General features: G+C 47.6%; 1 protein-coding gene across 2 annotated transcripts in view; it reads right to left on the bottom strand.

Moving 5' to 3' along the window:
* LOC143281145 (apoptosis-stimulating of p53 protein 1-like) overlaps positions 1–26,721 on the bottom strand; it is a 55,887-nt gene that overhangs the window by 22,717 nt on the left and 6,449 nt on the right. Inside the window, exons 2-5 of one of the 2 annotated variants that reach the window (XM_076586146.1) lie at positions 26,398–26,721; positions 25,690–25,837; positions 22,638–22,796; positions 14,756–14,823 (exon numbers count right to left, since the gene is read on the bottom strand). The exon at positions 26,398–26,721 is cut by the window's right edge and continues 54 nt beyond it. In XM_076586146.1, the coding sequence (XP_076442261.1) occupies positions 14,756–14,823; positions 22,638–22,796; positions 25,690–25,837; positions 26,398–26,475 (453 nt within the window). In that variant the 5' untranslated portion in view covers positions 26,476–26,721. Of the gene's footprint in view, positions 1–3,882; positions 4,304–14,755; positions 14,824–22,637; positions 22,797–25,689; positions 25,838–26,397 lie in introns of those variants that run through there. The other variant, XM_076586147.1, reaches the window with a different exon arrangement.

The following is a 26,721-nucleotide window of genomic DNA, read 5'->3' as shown; positions in this document are numbered from 1 at the left end:
ACTACTGTCCCCGCACTAACCCCGCCTTCCCCCTGTCACGGAGATGTGACGCCAGCAGATTACGACACCCGAGGACACCCACACCGATCAAAGACGCCGGGCCAGCTGTTCACTCGCACAACGCTGGTCATTAGAGCCGAACGGCACGAGCTGCTGACGTCACGTGCACCACGCTTCGTGCCAACACAAAAATCATATGTCCAGGTCATAGACCTCACAACCACCACCCTTCTCACCCACCACCACCCCTCTGTGTATGCGACTGAGAAAGAGGGGGGAGAGAGTGGGGATGGAGGGGGGGAGAGGAGAGAGTGGGAGGGACAGAGAGGGAAAGAATCAGAAAGGGAGGAAGGGGAGGGAGGTGCAGAGAGGGGCCGGGGTCGAGAGTTGAGTGAGAGACAATGAGACACGGACTGCACACGAGAGAGAGCTAATAAAGGGAAAAAGTGAAAGAAAGACAGAGAGGGTGAAATATAAGAGAGAGAGAGAGAGAGAGAGAGAGAGTCCGATGGTTTATTCAAAAGGCCTTGCCCGTTATGAAGGGGTGGTATGTAAACTTATTTCGAAAACATTAGAAGACACACAGTATATGATACAACAGAACAAAACTGCCACACACAAATCGATAATCAGGTACAACTTAGTGTAAGAGAGAGAGACGGGGGGGAGAGGGGGAAGAGAGAGGGGGGCAAGGGGGGAGAGAGAGAGAGGGGGCGAGAGAGGGGGAGAGAGAATGGGGAGAGAGAGAGAGAGAGAGGGGGGGGAGATCAACAAGGGCAAAAGGCCAGATCAATACCTAGTCATCGATTGAACAAACACTACATCAGTAAATCGATAATCAGGTACAACTTATTGTGAGAAAGAGAGAGGGTGAGAGCGAGAGCGAGAGCGAGAGAGAGAGAGAGAGAGAGAGAGAGAGCAGTCTTTTATTCAGATAAAGGCCAAAACCCCTTACTGAAGGGGGTCATACAATAAAATAAATAAAGAAAATGACTTGACACACTAAACAAATGTGAGAGAGAATAAGAGAGGGAGAGAGAGTGAGTGAGATGGAGTGAGAGAGAGAAAGAGTGTGAGAGTGAGAGAGAGAGAGAAATAGTGTGTGTGTGTGTGTGTGTGTGTGTGTGTGTGTGTGTGTGTGTGTGTGTGTGTGTGTGTGTGTGTGAGAGAGAGAGAGAGAGAGAGAGAGAGAGAGAGAGAGAGAGAGAGATCACCAATGGCAAAACGCCAGATCAATACCTAGTCATCGATTGAACACGATCGTTAGTGTGGCACCATAGAAACACTCACACCTTCCTTCACACCTGTGTCAATGTACAGTTACAAATACTGTACAGTAATTTTGTGTCTCAGTCTGTACAAAATACTTGTCAACTATGTGATTTCATTTACTTTGGTTCCCAGAACGTGTCCGCGAAAGGTCTGTGTTTGCTTGAACAGCTCTTACTGTGTAGGGCTGAAATAAGCCAGGCTTGATGTCCTTCCCATGCTGTTTGCGCTTCTGTTACTTCATGTCATGTTGTTTCTCGGAATAAAAATTGTTTAAACATTTAAAGCAAAGCATGCTGGATACTCGCCCGACATGAGTTCCATCCCGGTTTTGGAGCACATGATTGGTAAAGTGCTGGAGAGGTGGAGAGGGCGAGGGGGAGGGGGGGCCTAGGGTGGGTGGGGTAGGGGGGTAGGGGAGGGGTCAACAGATTACAGACCTGCAGGTAACCGATTCTTGTCATGTGTACATGCATATAACGACCACTGATGTTCGCGCATCAAAGATATGATCCAGAAATCCCTGTATTTGGCTAGTCCTGACAACACGGAAGAAGCTAGCCCGAGCCAACCAGAGTGCTGGTGGTGTCAGGCCGGGGACACAGCGGACCCACATCTGACCTGACCTGTCAGGGCTCCATTCATCAACCCACACAGCACCCACATCTGACAGCGCGTGCTTCCCCCCCTCCCCCCTCCCCAACTCAGCACGTGCGTGATCAGCTGCCATCAGTGGCCCACACAGCGCACTGCCCACACGGGGCACTGTCATGTGATACTGTCTGCACAACTCACCACTCCGCCCCGCCTCACTGCTCCCAGTGCCTCTCCTCATACAAACACACACACACGCGCGCGCGCACACACACCACACACGCACACTTGCAAACACACACACACACACAAAGAGCTGGAATGGGGAGAACTCATAGAAGATTCGTGACACATACCAGGATTTCTTTTTTAAGCTTAAGGCTTAAGATATCATTTACGTTTCCACATTCTATACCAAAGGTACAGTTTTCCTCCAACACTGACAGACCAGCAGAAACTGCCAAGTCAAGCCCACTGTCACTACCCAGTGTACGCAACAATACAGCCTGTACTTACCGGACTGAAGGCGGCTTTTACTGTTTCGTCTTTGTACTGAAATTGAAAGACGACAGTTCAAACTGTGAAAACAAGTACCCGGTGGTACAATGGTACTGTATGGAAACCCTGTCTTGCACCATAGGAACAACATGACAGCCGTTTTGGTGACAGCGTGAACCAACAACATAAGTCGTTTTCGTGAATTGCCTCAACATGGGACACTGTCCGTATTTTCCCCCAAACCCTCTTTCCCTTCCATCCACACAGGTACAGAACGATATCTTCCCAACACCTCTCTCTTTTGTTCAACTTGTGCGCTCTGTTGATGAACCTGCAGCTTCCGATTCGTTAAGTACTGACTGTAGCAGTTTAAAGTGATTTTGCATTGTGGCGGTATATATATATAATTATATAGTTGTTGTAGTAGTAGCAGTACGTAGTTATTGTACTCGTCATGGAAAATAGGTAATTTCATAGTGCAGTTCAGCTTGCATCCTGCTGTAGATGATTTAAAAAAAAAAATATTATCAATATTTCACAAGCTCTTTTAACAACTAAACCCCATAAATCATCAGCTGCCAATGCATTTGCCAGTTCAGTGTAGACTGTTAACCCAGAAAAGTAAGAAGGCTCATCAACAGCTATCTGGCTTCTTATTCCTTTCGATTTCAGAAGTGATTAAGTTACTGAATTCACGCCAGTACACTTTGACTCACAAACTGATCACGAGAGAGAGAGAGAGAGAGAGAGAGAGAGAGAGAGAGAGAGAGAGAGAGTGTTTGAATGCATAAGTCTTTATTTTCCAACGGTGTGGATATCAGCAAATTGGCTGGGCAATATTCACAAGTTTTCCCCTAAGACGGAATGAGTAGTGCTCACAACAAGGCATGGGCGTTCACCCCGTCAGTCACACCTCTAGAGGAGTGGAAGGGAAGAAATGTGGATATTGCCTGTAAGATTAACGCAGGGTAAATATGAGGGCAATAACATCGTTAATATTTTCATAAATTGACAGCCAACCAGCCTGCAAGAGAAAGAACGAAACCTGAGAGAGAGAGAGAGAGAGAGAGAGAGAGAGCGCTTGGTAGGGAAAGGGGAGAGAAAGACTGCACATGTAAATGTTACGGTGCCAGGAATCAATAATTACTTTATCTTTTGCTGATTAAATACATTTAACAGCCCACTGGCTGACTGAGAAAATAAAACAACCAAGGCTGAGAGAACTATGGACATGCTTGACGGTTTAAAACTGATCAACACATTGATCTTCCATGAGAATCCTGACACAGAAAACACCATTGATTTCTGAGCGAACACAGCTGTTTTAAGCACGACTGTCGCCGACGTTGGGTGCCTGTGGTCAGGCAAACCTAGATGGTAGGTCGCGCTGCATATCAGCTAAGCCGTTCACTCAACACATACCATGAACAAAAATAAACTTCTCACAAAACTTCTTAACTATGGCCTGTTCAACCAAGCGAACGAAAAACCATGCACAAACACATTATGATTAGTACATACCATGCTGCCCTTGTCGCCCAGGTGAGCTCAACAGTCGAATACCAAACACTGGTCTATGGAAAAGAAGCAGAGACCATACTGCCTCCAACCACCAACACCGCACACCTGTCTGTCACGGAATTCCACCTCAACGCACTGCGGTGGCGGGTCTTTGATAGTTCAGGTAAGCCGTGAAGGTGTTGGTCCGAAAGCAAAGCGGCAGCTCAGTCAGTGACGACTATGAAGTGACAACACTCCGCCATGACTGAGTACCGAAAGGGGGCAGTGTTTGTTTCCCTCGGGTCCTTAGGTCGTCAGGACTAGGGCGACACACTCCAAATGGCTGCACTCCTTTACTTTACAGGAGGGCACGTTTTGAGACTGAACGCCGAAACAGCCATGAACACACACACGCTTTCCCCTCTGAGTTCTGTCTCGTCTGCTTCGGGCACTCAACGCCCCGTGTCTCTTTTGTCAACGACATCGCCATTGGCTATTGTAACGTCAAGCGACCAATGGTTGACAATCAAACACACGCACCCGCTCTGTGCGCGTGCGTTCATTGAGAAGGGAGATCAAAGGGGAGAGAGAAGGGGAAGGCGATGGAGGCAACTGGTGGGACAGAGGTTTGCCGGACAACAGGTAGCTGGAGCCCCGAAAAGGGAAAAAATAAAATCGTTGAAATGTTTGTGGAACACCGCGTGTGAAATGCTTACTCGTTATACACAGAATCTTGGTTCACACAGCGATCGACAGAAAGCAGATGTGCTGTGTGCGCTGACACCAAGATGTCGGTGATCTCTCACGCCTCTCTGTGTCCTCCCCTACCACTGTGTCTTCATCATTCCCCGACACATCAAGTTGTTTTGAATGTATGGAAATAAAGTTGATATGAATGCATAAAAATGGTCGTGGAAGAATGTGTTTTGTAAACAGTTTAGTGATCTGCCTTTAGTATTGAAGAAGCAAAAATAATAGTGTTGTTTACATTGATTTTATGTGCTTTTGCATGCGCGTACACGTTGTGTACATGTGTGTGTGTGTGTGTGTGTGTGTGGGGGGGGGGGGGGGGGGGGGGGGCTAGGGGGGGTATGTGTGTGTGTGTGTGTGCGGGGTATGTTTGTGTATACATGTGTGTGTGCAGGGAATGTGTGTGTGTGGTGTCAGTATATGTGTGGTATATGTGGTGCGCATGCGTGTGTGCGTATGTATAAGTGTGTATAATAATATGTGTGTTCGTGTGCATGCGCAGGTGTGTGAGTGGGTGTGTGCGTGTGCGTGATGAAGGGGTACACAGTAGGCACAGTGGACACACAGAAGTACGACAAGCTATTCTCATCTCAATTATCATTTAATTTTTTAATGAAGTGTGATGTGTTGGCAACAGCGTGGAGTTACAGCAACGGGTCCACAGGATGGGAACATAGCGATGTTGTTGGTCAGTGGCCTGTGTCACTTCATCAGTGATGGCCACAGTGTGTTGTTCTGTCCTGTGTCACTTCATCAGTGATGGCCACAGTGTGTTGTTCTGTCCTGTGTCACTTCATCAGTGATGGCCACAGTGTGTTGTTCTGTGTCACTTCATCAGTGATGGCCACAATGTGTTGTCCTGTGTCACTCCATCAGTGATGGCCACAGTGTGTTGTTCTGTCCTGTGTCACTTCATCAGTGATGGCCACAGTGTGTTGTTTTGTCCTGTGTCACTCCATCAGTGATGGCCACAGTGTGTTGTTTTGTCCTGTGTCACTTCATCAGTGATGGCCACAGTGTGTTGTTCTGTCCTGTGTCACTCCATCAGTGATGGCCACAATGTGTTGTTTTGTCCTGTGTCACTCCATCAGTGATGGCCACACTGTGTTGTTTTGTCCTGTGTCACTTCATCAGTGATGGCCACACTGTGTTGTTCTGTCCTGTGTCACTCCATCAGTGATGGCCACAGTGTGTTGTTCTGTCCTGTGTCACTCCATCAGTGATGGCCACACTGTGTTGTTTCGTCCTGTGTCACTCCATCAGTGATGGCCACAGTGTGTTGTTCTGTCCTGTGTCACTTCATCAGTGATGGCCACAGTGTGTTGTTCTGTCCTGTGTCACTTCATCAGTATAATGGCCACAGTTTGCCTCAAACACTATTGTTCTGAACCGAAGTCAGGCGCAGTATCATGCACATCGTCATCATTATCATCATCAGCACTGTTATCATCATCACCAAACGAACTTAATATTTCATCTGTCTGTCTACCTGTCTATCTATTTTAACATATTGTTACCCCCTCACCACCACCCCCCCCCCGCCCCTCCCCACCCAAAAAAAACAAAAACAAAACAAAAACAAAAACCCCAAAAAAACCATGCCGAAACCAGTGGTTCAAACAGAACATTCACTTGCCAACACAGGCAGTCTGCCCATCCCCTCTCAATCTCCCCCTACTCCCCCGTCAGGTCACGCGGCCCTCCGGTCAGAGCTGTGTCCAAAAAAGGACATACAACTGGGGTCAGTGGTCCAGGTCAGTGTGTGACTGGTGAGGAGCGTTGTCTCTGGCTGCACACTGACAGCCTTCCTGTTGGCGTTGGGCTTTGCTGTTTGTCCCCTAAGGCTGCTGCTGGTCAGTGGGTCAGCCTGACCTTTAGTCCCGTCTGTCAACTCTGTCCTGTCTGTCCATTTTCTGTCCACTCTGTCCTGTCTGTCTTCTGTCTGTCCACTGTCCACTATGTCTGTCCTGTCTGTCCACTGTCCTGTCAGCTGTCTGTCCACTGTGTCCTGTCTGTCCACTGTGTCCTGTCTGCTGTCTGTCCTGTCTGTCTGTCCGCTTTGTCTTGTCTGTCCACTGTCTGTGTGTGAAATAATTTATTTATTTATTTTAATTATTATTATTATTATTATTATTATTATTCCTTTTTTTACGCTTATAGCTGACTTCATCCAGTTTTTGCGCCTTATACATATTATTATTATTAGTAGTAGTTCTTTTTTATGTATTTACATATTATTTATTTACTTTTTTTCTCTGAAGGCCTGACTAAGCGCGTTGGGTTACACTGCTGGTTAGACATCTGCTTGGCAGATGTGGTGTAGAGTATATGGATTTGTCCAAACGCAGTGACGCCTCCTTGAGCTACTGAAACTGTCCACTGTCTGTCCACTGTGTCCTGTCTGTCCACTGTCTCCTGTCTGTCCACTGTGTCCTGTCTGTCCACTTGTGTCCTGTTGGTCCCGTCTATCCACTGCTCACTGTCTGTCCACTCTGTCCTGTCTGTCCACTCTGTCCCCCCGTCTGTTAATGTTCACTGAATGTTGAATGCCTGATGTAAATGTTCACTGAATGTTGTATGCCTGATGTAAATGTTCACTGAATGTTGTATGCCTGGTGTCTGTGAATGTTTACTGAATGTTGTATGCCTGATGTAAATGTTCACTGAAATGTTGCATGCCTGATGTAAATGTTCACTGAATGTTGTATGCCTGATGTAAATGTTCACTGAATGTTGTATGCCCGGTGTCTGTGAATGTTCACTGAATGTTGTATGCCTGATGTCGGTGAATGTTCACTGAATGTTGCAAGCCTCATGTGAATGTTCACTGAATGTTGTATGCCTGATGTAAACGTTCACTGAATGTTGCATGCCTGATGTCGGTGAATGTTGTATGCCTGATGTCTGTGAATGTTCACTGAATGTTGTGCGCCTGATGTCGGTGAATGTTGTATGCCTGATGTCTGTGAATGTTCGCTGAATGTTGTATGCCTGATGTCTGTGAATGTTCACTGAATGTTGCATGCCTGATGTCTGTGAATGTTCACTGAATGTTGTACGCCTGATGTCGGTGAATGTTGTATGCCTGATGTCTGTGAATGTTCGCTGAATGTTGTATGCCTGATGTCTGTGAATGTTCACTGAATGTTGCATGCCTGATGTCTGTGAATGTTCACTGAATGTTGTATGTCTGATGTCTGTGAATGTTGCATGCCCGATGTCTGTGAATATTCACTGAATGTTGTATGCCTGATGTCTGTGAATGTTCACTGCGTGTTCCATACCTGACGTCTGTGAATGTTCACTGAATGTTGTATGCCTGATGTCTGATTGTTCACTGTATGTTGCATGCCTGATGTCTGTGAATGTTCACTGAATGTTGCATGCCTGATGTCTGTGAATGTTCACTGAATGTTGAATGCCTGATGTCTGTGAATGTTCACTGAATGTTGTATGCCTGATGTCTGTGAATGTTCCCCGAGTGGTGTATGCCTGATGTGAATGTTCATTGAATGTTGTATGCCGGAGGTGAATGTTCACTGAATGTTGAACTCACCCAGACTCCTCAAGTCACACGTCCTATGCTGAGAATGGCATACGTCCGCCCACCTTCTCCCATACCTACACGCACGTACACACACGCGCACAAAACCTTGTCATACACAAACACGGAAGTAGACGTTTTCACAATTTTTGCAACAGATTTAGCATATTGTCATGTGAAATGTCATTGATTGCATCTCAATTCCCAACAAACCGAGAAATGGGTTTTACATACTGGTCTGTTGCGTTACCTGTTACAACTTTCATCTTTCTTCAAGAATCAGTCGCTTGTAAATACAATTATTTAACAAGAGAGGCAAGGCCTTCAAGACTCACTTGTGATACACTTTAAAAAAAAAATCCAAGCTTTTTATGTATTGAGTATAATTTCAAAATGTAATGTTTAAGATGAGAAAGATCAGTTTAAAGCAAATTAAGTCCCCTAGCATTAATTACAGAGTAATTTCCCTTTTTTTACTATCTGCACCAAAACGTTTGCAAAATAAATAAAACTTCCATGCTTAGCAAAAGAAGTTCCTGTTTGAACAAAAATGATAATGACTGCTCTTGTTGGGTCAGAATACCAGATCAAAGTGCCAAGTTTAGAGAATACAAAAAGTATAAATATATCAGAAGTTGCAGTTTGCATATAATTATGCTTCATTTTTTATTTTTTTTGTGCCCATCCCAGAGGTGCAATATTGTTTTCAACAAGATGACTGGAAAGAACTGAATTTTTCCTATCTTTATGCCAAATTTGGTGTCAACTGACAAAGTATTTGCAGAGAAAATGTCAATGTTAAAGTTTACCACACACACACACACACACACACACACACACAACCTAACACTGGGTTAAAACATGGACTCACTTTGTTTACACAAGTGAGTAAAAAATCCAGTGTGTACTGGGTTACCTATTACAACCTTCACCTTCCATTAAGAATCTTGTCACATGTAAATACAACAGTAACATCAGTGTGTGCTGGGTTACCTGTTACAACCTTCACCTTCCATTAAGAATCTTGTCACATGTAAATACAACAGTAACATCAGTGTGTGCTGGGTTACCTGTTACAATCTTCACCTTCCATTAAGAATCTTGTCACATGTAAATACAACAGTAACATCAGTGTGTGCTGGGTTACCTGTTACAACCTTCACCTTCCATTAATAATCTTGTCACATGTAAATACAACAGTAACATCAGTGTGTGCTGGGTTACCTGTTACAACCTTCACCTTCCATTAATAATCTTGTCACATGTAAATACAACAGTAACATCAGTGTGTGCTGGGTTACCTGTTACAACCTTCACCTTCCATTAAGAATCTTGTCACATGCAAATACAGTCAGTGTGTCCATACCAAACCACCCACCCACTCCACCCACATCCCTCCGTCTCTTCACCACCATCCCTCCTCCCCTCGCTCCCCCGTCCGAGGTGCGCACTGTCTCCTTCCCCTGACTATCTGAAGGGCCGTAATCACGTAATCTGACTGTATCAGCCCTCTCAGGCGGGTGGACGGACACTGCACCATTATGTACTTGGTGGACATTGGTTGGCGGTTCTCCCGTTCAAACCTGTCGAGGTCCTCCTCAAACATAAGTTGCCTGGTGGCCCGGCGGACACACGGCCCCAGGGCCGATCCCTCCCTCAGCAGCCGGCTCATGGCGGCCTGGCACTGCAGGACTCGCCAGCGGCGGTCGGCGCCACAGCCCAGCTGGCGGGACACGAGGAGCGCCGCCTGCTTGCTGAGGGGGCGTGGCTGTCTGGCTGACGTCTGTAGCCACACCAGCACCCGTATCCACTGCTGCAGGCTGGGGGCGGTCAGAGACAGCCTCAGGACTTTCTCCATTTCCAGCATGAGCTTCACCTGGTTAGGGGAGATAAACCCGCAGTGGAAGAGGAGCTGCATCAAGGGGAGGCTACCCTTTTCCCACACCACCAGGGCGTGCACAGGGACAGCCTTGTAGGTGACGACAGAGGACAGGCCGGCCCTGATGGCGTTCACCAACGTGTCACGTGCCCGGGCGGCACGTGCCTCGTCCTGGCCACACAGGTGGTGCACGAGGGACGTGAGGAACACGTCCCAGCAGCGTCTCCACGCCGCCCCCACGGGCAGCAGACCTCTGGACACGTAAACGCGCAGCAGACGGCAGTGGGCCCTCCGCCCTATGTACTGGAGTACCTCGGCCTGCACGCTCTCCTTCGGACAGCACGCCATCCACTTACCAATCAGCATGGAGGACACCGCTGGACGTGACGTCACAGTGGCGGCAGCTATCAGGACCCTGTCGGCCACATCTTGGGAACCATGGTAACGCCACAACAGCTCTGCCAGGCGCCTCCAGTTGATGCGGCGGTTACACAGCAGGTTGCGGAAAACGTAGTGCCAGGCCTGATAGCTGCACCTGGGCAGCATCGTCACCACCGACTGCAGTTTCTCCTGACCCGCTGCGACCAACATCCGGGCACCGGCCAGCCGACGAGGGTGCCTCCTGCAGTAGCGCTGCAAGTGCCTCATCCACCTCCTCCGGGATCTGATCCTCTTGGACCGTGCTGGCTCCCCGGAGGGCTGTCTGCGCCTGCCTTCACTGCCCAGCAAGGTGAGGATCCTCACCAGCCGCCGGGTTCCGGGCAGCAGGGGGGATTGCAGCACGGCCTGCAGGAACTCGCTGACCGACACGATGGCCTGGATGGAGTGCAGGAAGCGGTAGGCCTCGCGGAACTGTTTCGGGTGGAAGGTCCTGGCCAGGGTCCACAGGTGGAGTCTGAAGGTCAGCAGGATGGCCATGTGGCGGCACTGCTTCAACCCGGTCCGGGACAGGCCCCGCAGGATGTCCGTCTGCCGGGAGAGCTGTCTAGGTTTCTGCAGCCACATGGTCAGGTACTGATACACTTGGTCCCACCACGACTTCCCCGGTGACTCCCGGCCCCGCCACCCCGCGCAGAACACCACCCACCTCAGGTAGCGGTAGTTATTCTTCAGGGTGCGCACCACGAACCAGAAGGTGTGCTTGAGGAGAGTCTGTGCAGGCTCGCTGTCCGACCACATGGCTGAGAACATGTGGTGCAGGTACAGCAGGTTGCGGTGGCGGGCAGAGGTGGTGGCCGTTAGGTGGGCGGCCACTGTGGCGGACTGGGCCACCCTCAGCAGCTGGATGACCACGGCGTCCAGAGAGGGGCGGGTGGTGAGGATGGGGTGCAGGGGCTGCTGGGCCACCTGGCCCCGCACAGCAAGGTCCAGGGGCACGAAGGACATCCTGTTGATGGGGACCGAGGGGAACTGATGCTTGCGGAAAGCCTCCACCCAGATAGCCAAGACCTGCCTGGCCCGCTGATTGGTCAGTATCTGATCAAAGACCTGGATGAGGAGCGGGGTGGAGGTGCAGGTGGAGGGGATGGTCTCGACCTGTGTGAAGGCCGCCAGCATCCTGGTGAAGCGATCCGCCCGCTCCATGCTCTGACTGTCGGCCCATTGCCACTGTGCCCTCTCCATCTCCAGCCTCGCTATCTCCCTCTCCCTCCTCTCCTCCTCAGCCCTCTCCCTCTCTGCCCTCTCCCTGTCTGCCCTCTCCCTCTCTGCCCTCTGCCTCTCCCTCATCACAATCTCCCAGTGCATCCTCTCCATCCTCTGCCTCTCTGCCCTCTCACTCTCTACCCACTGCATCCTCTCCCTATCTGCCCTCTCCGTCTCTGCCGTCGCCCTTGCCATCCTCTCCCTTGCCACCCTCCACCTCTCCCTCCTCTCCCACTCTGCCCTCTCTGCCATCTCCCTTGCCATCCTCTCCCTTGCCACCCTCATCCTCTCCATCCTCTCCCACTCTGCCCTCTCCCACTCTGCCCTCTCCCTCTCTGCACCCTCTCTCTCTGCCGTCTCCCTTGACACCCTCTGTGCCGTCTCCCTCTCTGCCCTCTCCCTTGACACCCTCTCCCTCTCTGCCGTCTCCCTTGCCATCCTCTCTCTTGCCACCCTCACCCTTTCTGACCTCTCCCTCTCTGCCATCTGCCTTGCCAACCGCTCCCTCTTTGCCGTCTCCCTCGCCATTCTCTCCCTCTCTGCCGTCTCCCTCCCTGTCCTCTCCTTTGCCACCCTCTCCTTCTCTGCCGCCTCTCTCTCTGTCTTCTCCCTCTCTGCCGCTTCCCTCTCCCTCTCTGCCGTCTCCCTTGCCACCCTAACCCTCTCTGCCCTCTCCAACTGCATCCTTTCCCACTGCACCCCGTCCCTCCTCTCCCACTCTGCCCTCTCCCACTCTGCTCTCTCCCTCTCCACGTCTGCCCTCTGCCTCTGTGACCCCTCCCTCATCTCCCGGTCTGCCCTCTCCCTCTCTGCCCTCTCCCTCATCTCCTGGTCTGCCCTCTCCCTCTCTGCCCTCTCCCTCTCTGCCCTCTCCCTCATCTCCCGGTCTGCCCTCTCCCTCATCTCCTGGTCTGCCCTCTCCCTCTCTGCCCTCTCCCTCATCTCCCGGTCTGCTGCCTCCCTCTCTGCCCTCTCCCTCATCTCCCGGTCTGCCCTCTCCCTCTCTGCCCTCTCCCTCATCTCCCGGTCTGCCCTCTGCCTCTCTGCCCTCTCCCTCATCTCCCGATCTGCTGCCTCCCTCTCTGCCCTCTCCCTCCTCTCCTGGTCTGCTCTCTCTTGGTCCATCTCCCGGATTCTGCAACAGGACACGTGTCAGTGCAGGCATCACTTCATGTCACTCATCATCATCATCATCATCATCATCATCATCATCATCATCACACGTAACGTCATACCATCATCATCACACTTCCCATGACACGACATGGGCCATCTCTCGATTTAGCACCACCTATTCTCAAAAGGTTCACTTCCGGAAATTAGCCAAGTCGGAATCCTGAAATGGTATTCCGATTGAGGATTCCAATTCCAGTTTGGAAATTTGAACAGTTGTCGGCTCAAGAAATCTGGATTACGACAACGGCCATTGACTACTGTACACTGTCAAAAAATATATATACTCCTGATTTAGCACCACCACGTTATACTACTGTGTACAACGTTGTAACTGAAGTGGTGCTGTTTCGGAAGTATATATATATATATATATATATATATATATATATATATATATATATATATATATATATACCGCGCCGAAGTTGAAACAAACTTGGACCACCTAGAAAAGGGTTCCCTTTTGGGGATATTCCACCAGAGGTAAGGGGCATGGGATGTATGGGAGAGACAAGCTTAAAATTGGGTGGTGCTATTTCGATAACACCATTTCCATGGCATTTGTATAATCTTTGTCATTTTGAATATACAGCAATGAAATCACATACTTGTTATTTTACCACTGTGACAGACTAATACATACACACACACACACACTCACTCCCGGTTTAGCACCACAACGTTATAACGTAGCGGAAACCGACCATTTGAGAACTGAGACAAAGGTGTGGTGCTAAATCAGACATTTCTGTGACAATGGCAGGGGGACACGACATGGCAGGTCTGTGACAATGACAGGGACATGACATGACAGGCCAGTGACAACAACAGAGGATATGACATGACAGACGGGTGACAATGACATGGGACATGACAGGTCAGTGACAATGACAGAAGACATGACATGTCAGTGACTATGACAGGGGTACATGACATGTCAGTGACTATGACAGGGGTACATGACATGACGGGTCAATGACAATGACAGGGGGGAGGGCATGAAATGAAAGACAGGTCAGTGACAATGACAGGGGACATGACGTGACAATGACAGGGGTACACAGACAGGTCTGTTAGAATTACAGGGGGTAGGGGGTGCGGGAAACCTTACCTCAGCAAAACAGTGGACACTTCACGACGTCACAAGCAAGCAGTGCAGAACTCGGCCACGAACTGGGTTACGTCATCAATGGTGACGTCACCACAGAAGTAAGGACCTGAAAGATCCCTGCGACGTCAGAAGCTGGGTGACGGCAGGATAGTGCCGTCAATCGAAAGGTGAGGCACAGGCTGGATCACGACCTCCCCTTTGCTAACCGGCTGGAAAATGGCTGTCACACCGGCATGAAAACGACAAGCTAACAACTGTCGAATAAAAGCTAAATAACTGTGAACAAAAACGGTAAGAACAGTCTTAAACGCGGCCGACCAACGAGAAAAACCCTCAGCAGAAAGCAAGGTGACGAGACAGTGGGGTGAACGGCACAAAAAGAAGAGTCAGTTTGAAGTCTGAGCTCAGTTCGTGTGACCCAGTTTTCGCGATGAACGAAGTGCACGTGCCTTCGACGCATGAGCTCAGGCTCCCTGTACTTCAGGCTACAATATGTTCCTCTGGAAGTTCGGCATATTCCAGAATACTCATCTCTCTCTCTCTCTGTGTTAAAATATGTTCGTCCAAACGTTCGGCACATATCAGAATACTCACCTCTCTCTGTGCACTCGTGACGTGTTTGCACGAGGAGGTTGCGATGGTGTTCACACAAGAGAGGGTGACGAATTGAGAAATTTCACTCCATCAACAAACGCGAGAGAGAGAGAGGGAGAGGGAGAGAGAGACAGACATGACACAGACAGATAGACATGGCACAGCTACTCCACATGACAACAGTGGGCTGACTGACCTGTGTCCCACAGGCAGAAAGGGCCATGTCCCTGTGTGTGTGAGGTCCTTCTGTCGCTGACCTCCTGGCTGAAACAGACATCATCATCATCATCGTCGTCATCATCATCATCATCTTCATCATCATCACTCTCATTATCATCATCATCATCATCACCACCACCACCACCACCACCATTATCATATTCATTACCATCCTCATCATCACCATCATCATCACCACCATAACCATCATCATCATCGTCATCACACCACCAACATCATCATCACACCGTCATCATCATCACCACCACCACTATCATCATCATTGTCGCGTGCGACAGTGTAGTGATGGAAGAAAGAGGAAAGTTGCGTCAACTTGACCCCTCGAATACATTATGATTTTCGTGGGTTTTTTTCTTCTTTCTTTCCCCATGTGTGTGCGCGTGTGTACGCGCGCGTGCGTGTGTGTTCCTTATCTCCCTCGTAGTCAGCTCAGTTTTTTTTTTTCTCGTGCATGTATACCTGCACGTTATTAAGCTGAGCTACAGGTTTGATGAAAGAAAGCTCACCTGTCAATGTCGTGGGCAGCGGAGGATGTTTTTTGATCACTGGCATTTGTACCAGGTTGGGGAGAATTTTTTTTTTCTCAAATCCTACTCCATTCATTTTGGAGTTTGAGGATTTCCGATTCGGTTCGGTTTTGGGGCCTCCAGTGCCACTGCGTTTCCTGAGTCCTCGTCCGACCAGGAGGTCTGGAACTGCGTTCCAGTTCCAGGGATTTCATCTCCCTCATGATTTTTTCCTCCTCACAAGCTCTTGAGGTGAGTCAGGTTGGAAGGGAGTGAAGAGTGCTTTTTTTTGTTTTGTTTTTTTCTATAGACAGGGAGCGGTCACTGAGATGTATTTCAGTATTTGTTGCTGTATTTTATATATACATTTGCGAATTTAATTTCAGTGCTGTGTAGCTCTCCCTAACCTTCTGAATCTAGCTTTATGTTTGATGTATACTTGTGTGCACACGTCTTCTGTTTTACTTCAGTGATAATGATCAATTTTCTTAAGACATTCAGCTGTGCGTGTGGGTGTGTGCGAAACCCCTCTGTGCCTTAGCACATGCATCCTGTTTTTCTCGTGCTTGACTCTCGACTCGAGTCTGGTTACAGCTCCGAAGAGTGTTCCGACGAGTCCCGCACGTTCCCCGGGTGTTATGGTCGTCTTGGACTCTCGCAACCCACCTTCCTGAGCCTCCGCCGTTGTCCCGGGCTCCCGCAGCCTTCCCTGCGCTTGTGAGTTCCCCGAGTCTGTCACAGGGGTGTCCCGCCGCGCATGAAGATTGCCGCTTTGCATGCCCTGTCTGCAGGACTAGGACTCTCAGTGGTCGCCGGCATCTTGGTTTCTGTGGCATGGACCCTCGTGATCAGGACCAATGCGACCCGGACATGGACGGTAGAGGATGCGTGTGCATGTGTGAGAGCAGTGCACAAGAGGGGTGAGTGTGTGTGTTTGAGCGAATGTGATTTATTTATTTATTTTTCTCTCATTCCCACTTAAAAAAACCCAAACAAACAAAGCTTGAAATGATGTGGCGATTTGTATTTGCGGGTTAGTAAGGTTGGGTGGAGGGATAAAGGGAAAGAGCTGTTTGTGCCTCACTGCTGTGTCTTTTGCGAGTATGTCTGTGAGTGAATAAAGTCTTGTATTGTTTGCAAATTTCTTGGTGTGGGCTGCAATATACTGAGCGTGCGAGGATCCGGAAACACATTTTCTCTTAATTTTTCTTTTATTAGATTGCACGGGACCGGTCGGGCTGTAGGTGGGTCCTCAACCTTTACCGGTCACATGACCATCATCGTGACGCCGAAATATGGACATGGCAGAAGCCATGACGTTTCATAAGGTTTGACGTCATGAAGGTCACGACGACACGTCCTGTTGTATAACGTCGGCTGTCACCGCCCCTCCACCACCCCCCTCCCCCCGTCTGACTCAATCTCACCCTCCCGCTCATACTGTCTCTCCCACCCTCCCTACACCCCCCTCTCTCTGCTCTATCTGGCTGGGGAGACTGACGTTGCCATGGTGACGTCAGGAGACCAAGAGGCTTACAGCCCGTGAGAAGCTGTCATCCCCAGTGACGGTCCCCGGTCACACGAATCACACCCCCCCCCTCCCCCGAACAATGTCCCCTGGACAATAACTGCCAGCGCCGCAGTTCCTGCGTCCCAGTGTTGATTACGGCTCTGCACGTTGTACCTTGGACATGTTCCCCAAACACAACGTGCCCCGCTCACAGACGCTTTGGGCATGTTCCCCAACACAACGTGCCCCGCTCACAGACACTTTGGACATGTTCCCCAACACAATGTGCCCCGCTCACAGACACTTTGGGCATGTTCCCAAACACAATGTGCCCCGCTCACAGACGCTTTGGACATGTTCTCAAACACAATGTGCCCCGCTCACAGACACCTCGGACTTTCTCCAACACAGTGTGCCCCACACTAAACCTCATTTTGAGAAATGAGGGTTTCCTGAATGAGTGATAATGCCAGTTCTCAGTAGAATGGACAATGATTTCCCAAGAGAATTCCAGGACATGTCATCCTGTGATTGTTTTTCCTGGCATTGACGCTTCCCTGGTTTATACCTGAAAGCAACTTCTCCGACACAAAGTTATATTCCAACGACTTTCCTGATAATATATTACTAATTACAGTGCTCTCATGCCAAAATATCCTAGATTTTCAGATAATATATATAGTTTTTTAAAGAAATATCCTTCCCCTCTCCCAAACACAAGTTCCATGACGAATTTCCTGAACAAAACCTCTGGTGGATTACAACTCTCATGAAAAACAAAAACAAAAGAAAACAAAAACAAAATCACTCCCAGATGCAGAATGTCGGATAAAAGCGCCCCCCCCCCCCCCCCCCCACCAGGCCCCCCAACTTCTTCTGTTCATTCTGTCTGAGACATACCACAATGACGTGGACACACAGGGGTGCACATTTTCCCGGGGTATGGTTCATGCGGGGAGGCTTTCGGCTGCTAGGGGACACCTATTTTCCACGGAGATCAGCCCCTTTGAGTGATTGGTCAGATCTTCACCCTCACCTCACGCTGCTGTGACGGTCTATGGGACATGAGATTTGTCACCGTCTGAGAGAGCTACAGCAATACTGTATCCCTGCTTCCTTCACTGTATCCCTGCTTCCTTTACTTTTTTCCCCTGATCCCTGCTTCCGTCACTGTATCCCTGCTTCCTTCACTGTATCCTTCCTTCCTTCATTGTATCCTCTCTTTCTTCACTGTATCCTTCCTTCCTTCACCGTATCCCTGCTTCCTGCACTGTATTCCTGCTTCCTTCAATGTATCCCTGCTTCCTGTACCGTATCCCTGCTTCCTTCAATGCACCCCTGCTTCCTTCAGTTTATCCCTGCTCACTTCAATGTATTTATTTAATGTATCCCTTCTTCATTCAGTGTATCCCTCCTTCCTTCAATGTATCCCGTCTTCCTTCAATGCATACATGCTCACTTCACTGTTTCCTTGCTTCAATGTATCCCTGTTTCCTTCAGTGTATCCTTCCTTCAATGTATCCCTGTTTCCTTCAGTGTATCCTTCCTTCAATGTATCCCTGCTTCCTTCAATGTATCCCTGCTTCCTTTAATGTATCCCTGCTTCCTTTACTGTATCCCTGTTTCCTTCACTGTATCCTTCCTTCAATGTATCCCTGCTTCCTTTAATGTATCCCTTCAATGTATCCCTGCTTCCTTCAATGTATCCCTGCTCCCTTCACTGTATCCTTGCTCCCTTCACTGTATCCTTGCTTCCTTCAGTGTATCCGTTTCCTTCACTGTATCCTTCCTTCAATGTATCCCTGCTTCCTTTAATGTATCCCTGCTTCCTTTACTGTATCCCTGCTTCCTTTACTGTATCCCTGTTTCCTTCACTGTATCCTTCCTTCAATGTATCCCTGCTTCCTTCAGTGTATCCCTGCTGTATGCCTGCTTCCTTTAATGCATCCCTTCAATGTATCCCTGCTTCCTTTAATGTATCCCCTCTTCCTTCAATGTATCCCTGCTTCCTTCACTGTACCCTTCCTTCAATGTATCCCTGCTTCCTTCAATGTATCCATGCTTTATCCCTGCTTCCTTCAATGTATCCCTCCTTCCTGGAAGACACACCCCTGCAAGACGCTCACACGCACAGAAGAACCCGCCACACACACAAGGCAAACTGCTTCCCCACAACAAAACATGCACTTGGAACCAGACCATACCAACACCAGCACTGGAAAATCACTGTTGTTGGAAACGATGTGCTTTCAAAGAAGGCTTGAACGAATTCAGCGAGATAGAATATCGCAATTATTCTGACAGTTTGTTTCACAATGAGGGTACTGCAGTGAGAAAGATCTCTGAGCCTGATGTTTCTTCTTTACGACAGTTTTTTTTGTTTTGTTTTGTTTTAAAGAGCCAGGTATCAGAAGCAGAATGAAGGTGACGAGTTGTAATGTACGCTTCAATGAGGTCAAAGAGGGAGCGAGGGCCAGACCCTCAGAGCGCAGAAAACGTTCTGCAGAGCAGAAAGCTAGTGTTCAGTTCGTTCGGAAACTGGGCGCCAGTCAAGAGAGCGGAAGAGAGGAACAACATGTTAAATTTGGGGGATCTGAAAATTAGTCGAGAAGTATTGTGTAAATTCTTTTTTTCAACCCTTTAAAGTTTATCTGGTGAAGATTTTTCGGAATGCTTGGCAAAAAGAGAGTGGCAGGAATCAACCCTGGACAAAACAAAAGCGCACACATGGTCAACAGCTGGCAGCAAACACAGGGCTCCCCTTCACACGACTGGCTGCTGGCCTGGCGACAAGGAGTGTACACTTAGAGACAGACAGAGACAGAGACAGACACACAGAAAGGGAGAGAACACCACTCGTAAGACAATGAAAAGACAGGCCAACAGTCAGTGATACGCGTGTACAGAGACAGACTGACAGACAGACAGTGATACATGTAAACAGACAGAGACAGTCAATGATAATGCAGACATAGACAGACAGACAGTGATACATGTAAACAGACACAGACAGACAGACAGACAATGATACATGTAAACAGACAGAGACAGTCAATGATAATGCAGACACAGACAGTGATACATGTAAACAGACAGAGACAGACAGTCAATGATAATACAGACAGATACGGACAATGATACATGTATACAGACAGACAGATAGACAGTCAATAATAATACAGACAGAGACAGACCGACAGTCTGACAGTCAATGATACATGTATACAGACAGACAGATAGTCAATGATACATGTATACAGACAGACAGATAGATAGACAATGATACATGTATACAGACAGACAGATAGTCAATGATACATGTATACAGCCAAAGACAGATAGACAGTCAATGATACATGTATACAGACAGACAGATAGATAGACAATGATACATGTATACAGACAGATAGTCAATGATACATGTATACAGCCAAAGACAGATAGACAGTCAATGATACATGTATACAGACAGATAGATAGACAATGATACATGTATACAGACAGACAGATAGTCAATGATACATGTATACAGACAGACAGATGGACAGTCAATGATACATGTATACAGACAGACAGACAGACAGACAGTCAATGACACATGTAAACAGACAGAGACAGATAAACAGTCAATGACACATGTATACAGACAGACAGATAGTCAATGATACATGTATACAGCCAGACAGATAGACAGTCAATGATACATGTATACAGACAGATAGACAGTCAATGACACATGTATACAGACAGACAGATAGTCAATGATACATGTATACAGACAGACAGACAGACAGTCAATGACACATGTAAACAGACAGAGACAGATAAACAGTCAATGACACATGTATACAGACAGACAGATAGTCAATGATACATGTATACAGCCAAAGACAGATAGACAGTCAATGATACATGTATACAGACAGATAGACAGTCAATGATACATGTATACAGACAGACAGATTGACAGTCAATGATACATGTATACAGACGGAGGCAGATAGACAGTCAATGACATGTTTACAGAGACAGATAGACAGTCAATGACACATGTTTACAGACAGAGACAGTCAATGACACATGTTTACAGACAGAGACAGATAGACAGTCAATGATACATGTATACAGACAGATAGACAGTCAATGACACATGTATACAGACAGACAGACAATGATACATGTATACAGAGACAGACAGACAGTCAATGACACATGTATACAGAGACAGACAGACAGACAATGACACATGTATACAGACAGAGACAGACAGTCAATGACACATGTATACAGAGACAGACAGACAGTCAATGATACATGTATACAGAGACAGACAGACAGTCAATGATACATGTATACAGACAGACAGTCAATGACACATGTATACAGAGACAGACAGACAGTCAATGATACATGTATACAGAGACAGACAGACAGTCAATGATACATGCAGACAGACAGACAGACAGTCAATGATACATGTATACAGACAGACAGTCAATGATACATGTATACAGACAGACAGTCAATGATACATGCATACAGACAGACATATAGTGATACATGTATACAGATAGAAACAAACAAACAGACAGTGATACATGTATACAGACAAACAGACAGTGATACATGTATACAGACAGACAGACAGTGATACATGCATACAGATAGACCGTCAGTGATACATGTATACAGACAGAGACAGACAGTGATACAAGTATACAGACAGACAGTGATACATGTATGCAAGATAGAGACAAACAGACAGTGACACATGCATACAGACAGAAACAGACAGTGATACATGTATACAGAGACAGTCAATGATACATGTATACAGAGACAGATATACAGTCAATGATACATGTAAACAGATAGACAGGTAGAGAGCAGTCAATGATACATGTATACAGAGACAGATAGACACTCAATGATACATGCAAACAGATAGACAGCCAATGATACATGCAAACAGACAGACAGATAGACAGCCAATGATACATGTAAACAGACAGACAGATAGACGGTGATACATGTATACAGACAGACAGATAGACAGTGATACATATATCATTATTATCATTATATTTATATAGCGCTGAATCTTGTGCAGAGTCAAATCAAAGCGCTTTCGCACCAGTCATTCACACACATGCGTAACTCCAAAACTGGAAAAAACTGAAGACAAGGAAGAGGTAGGGAAGGGAAGTTATTTTGGGAAGAGGTGGGTTTTAATACCAGACTTGAAAGAGCCTAGTGCGGAGACCTGACGAAGCGAAAGAGGAAGTTCATTCCAACTGCAAGGTCCAGAGACAGAGACAGAACGGCGGCCAACAGTCGAGTGTTTGAATCTCGGCATGCGTAAACAGAGTGGATCCGAAGCCGATCGTAGAGAGCAGATATATACAGATAAAGACAAACAGACAGTGATAGATGTATACAGACAGAGACAGACAGACAGTGATACATGTATACAGACAGAGACAAACAGACAGTGATACATGTATACAGACAGAGACAGACAGTGATACATGTATACAGAGACAGTGATACATGTATACAGACAGACAGTGATACATGTATACAGAGACAGTGATACATGTATAGAGACAGAGAGAAACAGACAGTGATACATGTATACAGACAGAGACTGATAGACAGTGATACATGTATACAGAGACAGACAGACAGTGATACATGTATACAGACAGAGACAGACAGTGATACATGTATACAGAGACAGACAGTGATACATGTATACAGACAGAGACTGATAGACAGTGATACATGTATACAGACAGAGACGGACAACAAACTCTCCCCACCTTCAGCACCCAGACGAAATCCATCCGGAGAGTCCGTGTGTTCATACCTGACGATGAACTGCACCTCCCCCCTCCCACCGTCCCCCTCCTCCCCTCCCCCTGCCTCCTCCAGCTCCTCAAGTAAGGTGGTGATGTTGTCTGTGGGCAGCACCAGGATTTCTGTACAGCACACAGCATCACTGTACAACACAGCACCAGGATTTCTGTACAGCACACAGCAACACTGGACAACATAGCACCAGGATTTCTGTACAGCACACAGCAACACTGGACAACATAGCACCAGGATTTCTGTACAGCACACAGCATCACTGGACAACACAGCACCAGGATTTCTGTACAAGATACAACATCACTATACAACACAGCACCAGGATTTCTGTACAACACACAGCAACACTGGACAACATAGCACCAGGATTTCTGTACAGCACACAGCACCACTGTACAACACAGCACCAGGATTTCTGTACAGCACACAGCAACACTGGACAACACAGCACCAGGATTTCTGTACAGCACACAGCAACACTGGACAACACAGCACCAGGATTTCTGTACAACACACAGCATCACTGGACAACACAGCACCAGGATTTCTGTACAGCACACAGCATCACTGGACAACACAGCACCAGGATTTCTGTACAGCACACAGCATCACTGGACAACACAGCACCAGGATTTCTGTACAACACACAGCATCACTGGACAACACAGCACCAGGATTTCTGTACAACACACAGCATCACTGGACAACACAGCACCAGGATTTCTGTACAACACACAGCATCACTGGACAACACAGCACCAGGATTTCTGTACAGCACACAGCATCACTGGACAACATAGCACCAGGATTTCTGTACAGCACACAGCATCACTGGACAACACAGCACCAGGATTTCTGTACAAGATACAACATCACTATACAACACAGCACCAGGATTTCTGTACAACACACAGCAACACTGGACAACACAGCACCAGGATTTCTGTACAACACACAGCAACACTGGACAACACAGCACCAGGATTTCTGTACAACACACAGCACCACTGTACAACACAGCACCAGGATTTCTGTACAACACACAGCATCACTGTACAACACAGCACCAGGATTTCTGTACAGCACACAGCAACACTGGACAACATAGCACCAGGATTTCTGTACAACACACAGCACCACTGTACAACACAGCACCAGGATTTCTGTACAACACACAGCATCACTGTACAACACAGCACCAGGATTTCTGTACAGCACACAGCAACACTGGACAACATAGCACCAGGATTTCTGTACAGCACACAGCATCACTGGACAACACAGCACCAGGATTTCTGTACAACACAATACAGGATTTCTGTACAACACAGCACCAGGATTTCTGTACAACACAGCTCCAGGATTTCTGAACAACATAGCACCACCAGGAGTTCTGTACAACACAGCACCAGTAGGCTATACTATGATAAAATATGATACAGTATAGTACAGCTCTGTGCAATACAGGACAATACAGTACAGTATAATACACGACAATGCAACATGATACGATACAATACATTACGATATGATACAGTGATACACAACACAATGTCATACGGTATGATACGATACAACACAGCGCAACGCAACACAACGCGATACAATGCAATGCAATACAACACAACATGACAGCTTTCAATATCAGTCTAACCACTTGCAACAAATGTGAGCCATTCCACGTACTGAAACACACATAGCGGAGCACAACCTCGCTGAACATCAAGAAAAAATGAAGTTCAGGATGACAAACTTTGAACAGTCCGTCCAGCTTTCTTTCCATTTAGATTCATTCATTCATTCATTCATTCATGCACACTCGCTATCAACCCATTTCAAGGAAGATTATCCACGAGTATACGCCATAGAGCAGACGGGGCGCGGTTAGCTCCCTTAACGTGTGAGGTGTGGAGAAGTGAAGGAGGACGCTGACAGTGCAACAAGGGACTGGCTTATCTCCCTGCATGGCTAGGGGCGACAACTGCGATTACAGGCTGGAGACTGGTGGGACGGACAACAGACACTGACATTTCAAACAACATGGCGCGCTCTTTCACACGCCAAGGCCACTGACATTCAGAGGACTGACACAGTGAAAGGTGAATAAAAAAAACAACAACAAAAAACGTACAGCATTCAAACCTCTAAAAGCGCTTCACAAAAACACATCAGACAAAAAGCACACAAGAAAACACACACACACGCACACACAGTCGCAGACATTATGTCAACACGCAGTCACAGGTATGATGTCAACACGCACAGTCACAGGCATAACGTTAACACACGTAGCCACAGGCATGACGTCAACACACACACAGTCACGGACACGACGTCAACACACAGTCACGGACATGACGTCAACACACACACAATCACAGATATGACGTCAACACACACAATCACAGACATGACGTCAACACACACCCACACACAGTCACAGACATGACGTCAACACAGTCATAGACATGACGTCAACGCACACAGTCACAGACATGACGTCAACGAACACAGTCACAGACATGACGTCAACGCACACAATGAGGAAGTGGTGAAGGAGCCCAGTAACAGGCATGTGAAGCCAAGGTGGCAGAATGGATAAGACGCTTATCTGCCAATACAGAGAGTCCGTGAGGGTCTCGGTCGAATCCCGTTCTCGTCCTTTCTCCCAAGTTTGACTGGAAAATCAAACTGAGCGTCTTGTCATTCGGATGAGACGATAAACCGAGGTCCCATGTGCAGCACGCACTTAAGAACCTACTCATGGCAACGAGAGTGTTGTTCTCTGGCAAAAGTGTTTAGCAGAAATCCACTCTGAATATTACACAAATACATTATGCACATGCACTCAAGGCCTGGCTAAGCGCAGTGGAATGTGCTGCTAGTCAGGCATCTGCCTAGTAGATGTGTTGTAGCGTATATGGATGTGTACGAACGCAGTGACGGCTCCTTGAGAAATCGACATTGGAACTGTGAGGCGAGAGTGAGGTGATGACGTACCTGAGTGCTGCCACCTGGCGACAAGGGTCACCATGACGTAGCCCGGGTCCCGCACGCAGTCCAGCAGATCCTGACCTGTCAGGTCACCACTGACCGGCACCGCCCTGATTCTGCCCTCCCCGTTGTCATTCTGCACCCGGACAATTCTCTGAAATTAAAGTGCAGATATCTAGCTTCCTCGACTAAGCTTTGTGATTTACTGATTACTACTCTTTTTTTTTGCCCAGTTCTTTGTTTAACCTCTCTGAGATCTTTCAGTCAAGAACTTTCGGTTAAGGGAGCCACTGCCACACATAGAAACACACAGATGGATACACACAGACACACACTTACATACACATACAACGCGCGTTCGTACATACATTCATGGATAACCAGAGCACTGAATGTATGGGTTAAACATATAAAATGCCTTTAATCAATTGAAAACTCTTTTTTTTCTGCAGAGATTAAACAAGAAGTTATATCTGACACAAATGGAATCATACATCTTTTATATGTGACAAAAGTTCAATGATGATATTCAAAACGGATTGAAATGACAAGAAGAGCCGGCGGAATTTTAACATAGAATTGGACGCCTGACAGACACACAGACAAACAGTCACACAGACAGACAGACACGCAGACAGTCAAGCACACGGGATCCATGAACGAACAGACACACAGACAGACAAGCCGAGCACACAGACAAACACACAAACTTACAGGCTTGATGTCGCCATGGTCTGACGCCACAGAAGAAGCCTCACTGGGCGGAGGGGTGGAGACCACGGCGAAAAACATGGAGATGGAGGGGGAGGAGGAGGGGGCCGGGAGGAGGGGGAGGAGGAGGGGGAGGGGGAGTGAGGGGTGGATGGGGGTGGGGAGCAGCAGTCACACACAGCACTTGACGTCCTAGACTAGCAACAGGACCGTTCCCCTGGACTGTTCATCCCACTCAGGCCATGGCAGACAATGAGCGACAGACTTCATCCCATCAACTGAAACGCCAGGCAGTGACAACCAGATGATTTCACAGACTGTTTATCC

The sequence above is a fragment of the Babylonia areolata genome, chromosome 4, assembly GCF_041734735.1.
Source record: "Babylonia areolata isolate BAREFJ2019XMU chromosome 4, ASM4173473v1, whole genome shotgun sequence".
Lineage (NCBI taxonomy): Eukaryota > Metazoa > Mollusca > Gastropoda > Neogastropoda > Buccinidae > Babylonia > Babylonia areolata.
Note: the sequence above shows the minus strand (reverse complement) of the source record. Positions and strands in the feature narration are given on the sequence as shown.